We start from the raw sequence: 8,385 nt of genomic DNA on the forward strand, positions 1-8,385 counted from the left end.
CCCCCCCCCCCAAACCACAGCCCCCCCCAGCCCACCGCTCCACAGCCGGGCTCCGGCCAAAGGCCTCGTGCCGGGGCCGTGCCGCGCCCCCCCGCCCCTCACCTTACACGCCTGGTAGCTCTCGAAGGCGCGCAGGGCGCTCTCCGTCAGCTTCACGTGGAAGACGGAGACGCGGGTGCCGCGGCCCAGCCGGCCGCAGGACAGCCCGTACCCGCGCTCCGCCTGCAGCGCCGCCATCTTGGGACCGTCTCCCCCTCCGCGCCTGGGCCGCCGGGGCCTCCGCTGCCGCCACGCCCCTCTCGTGCATTATTCATGAGAGTTCAGAGGCGGAGCTCCTCGGGCTCCGCCCATCCGGGGAGCCTGTTGCTGGGGGAAGGACGTGGGCAGAGCGCGTTCCCATTGGTCGAGCTCCACGGGACGCCGCGGCGGAGTGGGTGACAAGAGGGAGGGGCGGGGATATGCAAAAATGACGACCGCGGGGCATGGCGGGAAGGGTGGTTTGGGGCGGCCGCAGGGGGACTCAGGGGCTGCGGGCGGGCGGTGCCCAGAGGCGTTTGGGGAAACCCCCCCTCCTCCTCCGGCCGGCACAACGCCCCGAGGGGCCCGGGCTCGCTCTTCCCGCAGAGCACCTTGCCCCTGGGCACGGCCTGGAGGTACGCAGGCCCCCTCCCACTAAGGGCAGGGGGAGCCCCCCCCCAGGGGCAGCCTTTGGGGCCGGAGTTTGTTTTATTCCCACGTGCGTGACTCCCCCCATCCAAGCAGCTTCCCCACTGCCCCCCAATCAGCCGCTCCCAGCCCCCGTTGCAGTGCTGCACCTCACGGTGGAAAGAACAAGGCCCGGCCGTGCACGAATCGTCCTTTATTGGGGAGTTCACAGTCAGTTGGGGGGGGTGGGGGACAGTGCGTATGGCCCCTGGGAGCAGAGCTGAGCTGGCGGCTGTGGGCCCATGGCTGCGGGGAACTGCAGGGCAGAACGGGGACCCCACAGGGCCAGACCTACAGGATCAGCCAGGACACTGCTATGATGCTTCGTGTCCTTCACCCCACGGGGTTCTTTGGCTCTCTGCAGGCATTGCACGCTCTGTGGAAATGCTGAGGGGGGAGCGGGAGGGCAGAGCTGGGGCATTGCACGTGCCCCAGGCACCCCACATCCCTTACAGTGGGCTCACATCCAGCCAGCTTCCTCCAGCAGCCCCATAGCCAGGAGCACAGCAGTGCTGGGGCTCGCTGCACCCCCCCTGGGACACGCTGCTGGGGACAGTCACTGCGTGCAGCACTCACGGGAGGTCAGGCTGCCCCTGACGCATTCAGGGCTGCGGGGTCTCTGCTTTGCCTGCGGCTCTGTCCCCAACAGGACGAGGTTTGGGGGTGCTGGGTGACGGTCAGGATAGGGGGGACGTGGTACCTCCTGCCAGGAGAGCATCTGTGAGTCCACAAGGAACGGGGAAGAGAGCAGAGCCTCATGGACCCCCTGGCAGGAGTGAGGCACATCCCAGCGCCGGGCTCCCCACCGCCGTCCTCAGTTCCTTGCAGCGATGACCACAGACAGGGCCACGCCACCAAGCGCGATGGCTGTCGCACCGAAGAGCCACTTCCAAGGGATGGACTGAAGAAGAGAGAAATCAGCAATGTGACGGGATGACAGCCTGGATGTGCAGCCCTGCCTGCTGGCACAGGGCCGTGGGGCAGCGCGCAGCTCCCGACACATCCGAGATAACACAGCCCAATAAGGCAAGTGCTGCGTCGGCTCTGCCCGGCGCGTGGCCGGCACGTCCGAGGGGACAGCATGTGCTGCCCAGCTGACAGTGCTTTCCACCTGCACGGCCAGCTGGGAGCAAAGTCCAGAGCCTCCAGCTGCCATCGCCAGCCAGAGCAGCGGCAGCACCGCAGCGATCAGCAATTTCCTGGCCCTCAGCCTGGGCTGCTTCACTTCAACGGCCCCCTGCCCAGGAGCAGCACCACGCTGGCCCTAAGGGACGCAGCCCCTGTAGTCCCCAGGGGTGTCTCCAACTCTGCCATCCCTCTGTATGCCAGCACCAGCCCTTACCCAGGTCAGCTTGTCTTTGCACTTCACCGGGGCACTGCTGGCTCTGGGATTCCCAAGCATCTTCCTGTACATCTCCGTCTCCACCGTCTTCTGGTCCGCGTGCTTCTTCACCAGCTTTGAGAGCTCAGCATGGATGGTCTGGGGAGCAGAGTGCAGCACAGTGGTTATCAAACCCCGGGTGGAGGGGAGGGGACAGGGACAACAGTGCAGATAACAGCAGGCTGGGCCCCCCCCAGTCCTCAGAACCTTCATCATCCCTCTGGAGCGATCCTGCCAAGCCCTCCTAAAAATGCAGTTCTGAGCTCTACGCGTGCCCCATCTTTTTTGTCCACCAAAGCTTCTCCTTGCTGACAGCCTGTTTCGTATGGAAGTGACATGAAGGAACAGCTGCTGGCAGTGCAGAGAGGAGCCTGAAGCTGATGGCAGGCATCAGGAGAGGATTTTCTCCTTTAATCGAGGCGGAAAAGTTTCTGCCTCAGGGACAGACCAGCCAGAGCTCTCCCACATTTCCGTCAGGAAAAAGGCTGGGCAAGCAGGCTTACACCAAGAATGCTCTGAAACCAGACTGTGGCAAAACCTGGACGTCCTGCTGCATCCTGCACCATGGGACCTGCTCCGCAGTGGAGGGCCAACATCCCCAGCCTGCAGTGGCTGCAGGATGTGGTGGCAGCAGCACAGCAATGCCACAGCCATGCTGTGCCCTCTGCTGGGGATGCTGCCCCAAAGCAGCAGTACAGCGAGCAGCCAGGGCACTGCCAAGCCATGGCACCAGCAGCAAACACACCCCAGCAGCTCGCTGGGTTTGGTGTTTTGGTGTAGGACAAACAGCATCTCCCTAAGGGTGAATTTCTGAGGGGTTAGAAAGGGACGTGAAGGTCTGCACCAGCTAGGAGGTGCTGGCAGCCCCGGACAACCAGGTTTCCTCATCCAAGGGCAGGTGGAGCTGAGCATTTCTCGAGTCTGTTTTCACCAGCAGCAGCCATAGCTGTGACTCACCAATGTGTGTTTAACACTGCTGTCTGGAGCAGCACTACCACATCCCTGTGAATCCCAGTAAGCAGCTGGAAAGGCCAGTAATTTGTTTGTGGTTTCACCAGTAACGTCACTGCTGGGCATTTTGATTTTTGCTCCTTTTCAATTAAAAGCTTCACTCCGGTGAGCTGATGAGCTGCAGCCCTGCCAGCAGCAATGACATGAAGGACAAACAGGGAGAGCATCCCTCATCCCTGTAGCCCCAGCTCTGCTCCCCTACCTCCTCCATGCTGCCCAAGACTTTGAGATCCCACATGCCCTTCCCCAGGAGGGCTCTCAGAGCAAAGCTGCCTGGGTGCTCTGAAGGCCACTGAGCACCTGCAGTCCCCACGCTGCCCATGACCTTCAGGCACCAGGGAACACGAGGTGAGCTGTGATGTTTTGGTGAAACGCCCACAGAGGCGGATAAAACTGAGGAGCCAATGCAGGAGCAAAGCCCCCACTGCAGGCAGCACCTCCCCTGCTGCTCCCAGCCCCGCTTTTGCTGGGGCCATTTCCTGGCACTGCTGAGGCTTTTGACTTCCCCGAGGCTTCAGTCCTGCAGCTGATCATTAACCGACAGGAAATTCCTGACCCACAGATTGCTCCAGCCCGGGCGCTGGACTGAGGTCTGGGCTTGCTGGGGCCACCCAATGAATCACACTGCAGGCTGCTGGGTGAGATGGCAACAACTTGCTCTGCCTCGCTTCTCGCAGCAATGGCACAAGCCAGCAGACCGTGCAGGCAGAGCTGCTGAAGCAGAGATGGGCTGGCAGAGAGCCCTGCTACCACAGGGGCCAAAGGGCATAAAGAGAGTCTCGCAACGTGGCGATAAGGAACCCACGAGCTCAGCCGTGTTCAGGTATTGCAGCACTGGGTGCTGGCACTTGGTACAACACCCCACGGCTGCCCCAGCCCTGCACAGAGGAGACTGGTGACAGCTACGGGGGGCACCGAGGCTTGTAGGAACACGGCCACAAGGACAGAGCCCTGAGGACACCCAGCCTACCTTGTTTGAAGGCTCCAGCTTCAAAGCCGCCTTTAGGATGGGGATGGCCTCTCTGTACTCGCCCTGCTGGGCCAGGACCTGGAAGGTGAGGTGGGGGTTGAGGGAGGTGACTGAGGTGTGGTCCCCACCCCTCCCCAGCCCTGCCACACAGCAGGGATGGCAGCACCTCACCTTGCCCTTTCGGAAAAGTGCCTTGATGTTCTCTGGCTGGTGCTCCAGAACAAGGTTACAAGACTTCAGGGCTGCCTCATAATGGTCCAGTTTAAGCTGAGAGGCTGCCAGATTGTTGAGACATTTCACCTTCACGTCCAGCAGCTCAGCCTCTTCATCTGGGGTGAAATCAACTGCAAAGACCCCAGAGGTGGGTTACAACAGGAAGGAAGCGCAGGCAGCCCTCACTCACAGCAGCAGCAGGTACCTTTTGAGCTGGAGCTGATGACTTTGAGAGCGATGTCGTAGGAATTGATGGCCAGCACATAATCTGCCTGCTGGTAGTAGAAGTTGCCTCGTTCCCTCTTGCGGTTGGCCAGGCCTATCTTCTCCTTCCCACTGAGCAGCTCCAGGTCTGGTGCATCCCGAGCCTCCAGCAGCTCCACCTCCAGTGTGAGTGCTGCGTTGGGTGGGATGTCAGGGCTCCTGCAGCGGCACAAAGCCATGCTCAGGCCTGGCTCTGCTACAAACCGCCAATCCCAGAGGTGACAGCAGAGCCACAGGGGCTCCCCAGCAGTACAGGCTGTAGTAGAGGGGACTGGGGATAGCTGTCATAGCCCTGTTTAGGCCTACCCTATTTCATTCCACGCTCTCCATGCTCACCTGCCCTGTACACCATAGCAGTACTTGGCATCTGACATAATCAAAGCCGTTTCTCTCATCTCCATAAGCTGTACGCAGAGGTCCAGAGCCTACAGGGAGCAACGTTGCAGAAGAAGGTGAGCAAAGGGGCCAATCCTGCCTCCAACAAGGACATGGCAAACCCTAAGTCTCCCCCCAAGGCGAAGATGCACACATCAGGGCGGCTTCCTCCAAGCCCCACCTGCAATACGTCGCAGTCTCCCAGGGTAAAGGTGAGGCTGGGGTTCTCCTCCACCACACTGCCATCCTCCAGCATGGCCCTCAGACGGACAGTCACATCCTGGCCCTTGCGGGGCCGGCTCTCCACCCCCTGACCTGGCACGAGTGTCTTCTTCTTAAGCAAGCCGCTCCCTGGGCCAAGAGAAGCCGGAGGTGATCAGCACACAGTAGGGAATGGGAGAACCCAGCTCCCAACCCAACCTCAGCCTCCGTGGTGGTCAAAGCATCCTGCGAACGCCCTGCCGCCCTCCTGCCCTGCTCTCACCCAAGACGTCGAGCCACTCCTGGGGCTCCTCGGCTGCTTCCCCTGGGCCTCGCTCTGAGGACTGGGCGCCCTCCCGCAGCGGTCCCCGCGCCCGTCCCACGTCCTCCAGCGGCGGCAGCTCGCTCAGGTCGTCCTCGTCCTCCTCCAGAACCTCGAAATCCTCCGCGCCGTCCAGCTGAGAGGCGCCGACCGCGGCCGGTTCCGGGCTGGGCGGTTCGGTGCCGCCGCCTGCCCGGCTCGGGGAGCCGCCGCTCGTCTCCTCCCCGCTGGAAGCCATCGCGGCAGAGCAGGGAGAGCGGCGACCTGCGGGAGAGAGGAACAATCGGCGCTACGGACACCGCGATGAGGCCGCCGGCACTCCCGGAGCGCACGGGGCTGTCCCGGCAGGGTTGTCGGGGCCGGACCGGGGAGGCCCGAGGCACCGGTTCCGGCCCCTGGAAGCGCCGCCCCGCGCGCCCCGCTCCACCACGTGCTTTTCTCCCGCGCGCGCGCGCCCGGCGGGGGTCCCCACGTCACCGCCCCGTCACACGCAGGGACTCCCCCTATAGCAACGGCCGCCGCGCGCCCCCGCCGCTCCCACCTACCCGCGAACTCGAGGCCGCCGGCCCCGCCCCCGCGCTCCCATTGGACCGCTGCCTCCCGCCCCACCGATGCCATTGGGTGGCGCCGACGCTCCTCATCGACGCGTCGAGAGCGGCGCGCCGCGGACTTAAAGGGGCCGCCGCACCTCACCTGCTCCGCGGGCCCGGCACCCCCGCCAGGCCGGTGTCCCCGCCGCCCGTAGCTCCGGTAGCTCTCGGTGCCCCGCCGCCGAGGGCTGTGGGTGCCGGAGGCCCACAGAGGTTTCCCGCAGCGCTCAATCCCCGCGCGGCCGGGCCGTCGCCCGGGAGACCCCCGGCTCTGTGCTCCGGTACGGAGGCGGCCCCGCAGCTCCCCGTTTCCCCCTCGGCCCAATCTCCACCACTTCCGGCCCGGCTCCGTGACGCATGCGCGCGGTGACGCCACGGGGTCGCGCTCGACGTGACCCCGCACCCGGAAGCGAGGCGCGGCCGCCGGTGCCGCTCCCGTCATGTGAAGGGAGAGGGAAAGGAGCGGCGCCCGGTGCTGCCGCGGGAGGGGCGGGGCTACCGAGAGGGGCTCGAGCCCGCACCGTTATCGGGAAGCGGGCGGGGGGGGGGGGGGGCTCCGTTACCGGGCACGGCGGGGGCCGGGGGTCCCGCGGGCAGCGGCGCGATGGAGCCCACGGCCTCACGGGTGTTCTGCGGGCGGGTGCTGGGCATGGTGAACGCCGAGGACGTAAACGCCATCATCCAGGCTCAGAAGAACATGTGAGTCCCGGGGGAAGCGGGGTCCCGTGCGAGCGGCAGCCCTCGGTGCCCCCGTGTAACCGTGGGAACTGCCGCTCCCCTGCAGGCTGGATCGCTTCGAGAAGACGAACGAGATGCTGCTCAACTTCAACAACCTGTCGAGCCTCCGCATGCAGCAGATGAACGAGCGCTTCCTGCACCACACCAAGACATTGGTGGAGATGAAGAAGGACCTCGACAGCATCTTCCGTCGGATCCGGTAGGTGGAGGTGGGAGGGGATGGACAGGAGGCCTCGGGGGACCTCGAAGGGATTTGTGTGGGTCCGTCTGTGAACCCGGCTCTCTCCTCCCGCAGGGCGCTGAAGGGGAAGCTGGCCAAGCAGTACCCGGAGGCTTTCAGCAGTGAGTGGTTCCATCGGTTCTCTTCCCCCATGAAGGTTCCTCCTCCTCCGAATGTGCCTTCCGTGCTGCCTTTGGGAGTCGGGGCCTTTGGGACTGCCAGCACGCAGTGCTAAGAATCTGGGGAGCTTTTTTCTTATATTGAATGCGGATGCAGGAAATTGCAAAGCCACAAATGGCTTCTCATTTAAGTGGGATCCGTTTTTTGTTGATTACTGCTACAAGCAAAGGAGCAAATGCTTCTGCCAAAGCCCCCCCCATAGCCGGCCTTGCAGCGCATCGTGGTGTTGTGTGCAGCTGAGGCAGCTGTTAATCTCTGCATCTTTCTTTCCAGACATTCACGAATCTCCCATTCTAGAAGATGACGATGACTTCGACCCGGTTCCAAAGAGCACGACAACCACCATTGCTACCTCTGAGCAGAGCACGGAGTCCTGTGACACGAGCCCTGACATCATCTCTCCCACCATGAGTCAGGATTTTGAGGATTTATCACAGGGCCAGTACGATTTACCGGCTGTGAACGGACAGAGTCTGACAGACGAAGACACTGCCAACGACCTGGACTAAGGCACGTGGCTCTGCCCCATCCCTGGGGCCCCCGAGAACTCTCTATCTTGTATTTATATTTGTGTGTTCCTTTGGCCATTTATTTTTGGGAAGAGATGGCTGAGTGAAGAAGGGGGTGAAGGGTCCCTCCGACTGCCTCAAACCTGCTATTGTAGCGCAAATCCTGCAACTTAACATGGGCAAATGAGTAAAACGAGGATTTGAAAAGCCTCCTGTCCTTTCTTGTGTGCGTGTCCAGAAGAATCAGAGGTGGATGGCGAGCTGGATACAAGCCAGCAGTGTGCCCTCACAGCTCAGGATATGGTATCCTGGGTATCCAAAGCAGCGTGGCCAGCAGGTCGGGGAGGGAATCTGTTCCTCTGCTCTGGTGAGACCTCACCTGGAATGCTGCGTCCAGATGTGGAGTCTTCAGTACGGGAGATGCATGGAAACGCATCCAGAGGAGTGCCACAATGGTGGTCTGAGGGATGGAACAGCTTCCCTGCAAGCACGGGCTGAGAGCAGCCTTCACCTAACTAATGGGGCTGTAGGAAAGAACGGGGGTCTCTTCAGCAGGGTCTGTTGTGGCAGGGAAAAGGGGAAAGGCTCAGCGTCCCTCGCTGTCCCAACCTCGGCTGTGCCCCCCTCCCCCCCCCCATCCCACAGCCCCACCAGCAACGGGGTGGGCGCCCGCAGCCCGTGCTTGCAGGGAAGCTGTTCCATCCCT

At 62.7% G+C, this 8,385-nt stretch overlaps 2 protein-coding genes across 2 annotated transcripts; one reads left to right on the forward strand and one right to left on the reverse strand.

Moving 5' to 3' along the window:
* Nucleotides 1-1,280: 1,280 nt before the first annotated feature.
* FKBP8 (FKBP prolyl isomerase 8) lies at nucleotides 1,281-6,713 on the reverse strand. The gene is made up of 9 exons (XM_042831209.1): nucleotides 6,596-6,713; nucleotides 5,404-5,706; nucleotides 5,101-5,270; nucleotides 4,881-4,969; nucleotides 4,486-4,703; nucleotides 4,239-4,411; nucleotides 4,068-4,145; nucleotides 2,048-2,185; nucleotides 1,281-1,606 (listed from the first exon to the last, which is right to left on the reverse strand). The coding sequence occupies exons 1-9, from the start codon at nucleotides 6,711-6,713 to the stop codon at nucleotides 1,520-1,522; spliced, it is 1,374 nt and encodes a 457-aa protein (XP_042687143.1). The 3' UTR covers nucleotides 1,281-1,519.
* Nucleotides 6,714-6,844: 131 nt separating this feature from the next.
* On the forward strand, nucleotides 6,845-7,679 carry KXD1 (KxDL motif containing 1). The gene is made up of 3 exons (XM_042831197.1): nucleotides 6,845-6,969; nucleotides 7,066-7,112; nucleotides 7,444-7,679. Exons 1-3 carry the CDS (start codon nucleotides 6,845-6,847, stop codon nucleotides 7,677-7,679), a joined length of 408 nt encoding a protein of 135 aa, XP_042687131.1.
* Nucleotides 7,680-8,385: the final 706 nt, after the last annotated feature.

This window comes from Centrocercus urophasianus, unplaced genomic scaffold (genome assembly GCF_019232065.1).
Source record: "Centrocercus urophasianus isolate 14NV4802_14NV808 unplaced genomic scaffold, USGS_Curo_1.0 seq_1019, whole genome shotgun sequence".
Classification (NCBI taxonomy): Eukaryota; Metazoa; Chordata; class Aves; order Galliformes; family Phasianidae; genus Centrocercus; species Centrocercus urophasianus.

What these genes read in the sequence shown, in the direction of transcription:
- FKBP8 (XM_042831209.1), bottom strand. Translation starts at nt 6,713, where the DNA reads ATGATGGCGTTTACGTCCTCGGCGTTCACCATGCCCAGCACCCGCCCG. An exon ending in CATCAGCTCCAGCTCAAAAG is followed by an intron (nt 4,412 to 4,485) that starts GTACCTGCTGCT and finishes GGGTCTTTGCAG; the next exon opens with TTGATTTCACCCCAGATGAA. An exon ending in GCAAAGACAAGCTGACCTGG is followed by an intron (nt 1,607 to 2,047) that starts GTAAGGGCTGGT and finishes TCTCTTCTTCAG; the next exon opens with TCCATCCCTTGGAAGTGGCT.
- KXD1 (XM_042831197.1), top strand. Translation starts at nt 6,845, where the DNA reads ATGCTGCTCAACTTCAACAACCTGTCGAGCCTCCGCATGCAGCAGATG. An exon ending in AGCATCTTCCGTCGGATCCG is followed by an intron (nt 6,970 to 7,065) that starts GTAGGTGGAGGT and finishes CTCCTCCCGCAG; the next exon opens with GGCGCTGAAGGGGAAGCTGG. An exon ending in GTACCCGGAGGCTTTCAGCA is followed by an intron (nt 7,113 to 7,443) that starts GTGAGTGGTTCC and finishes CTTTCTTTCCAG; the next exon opens with ACATTCACGAATCTCCCATT.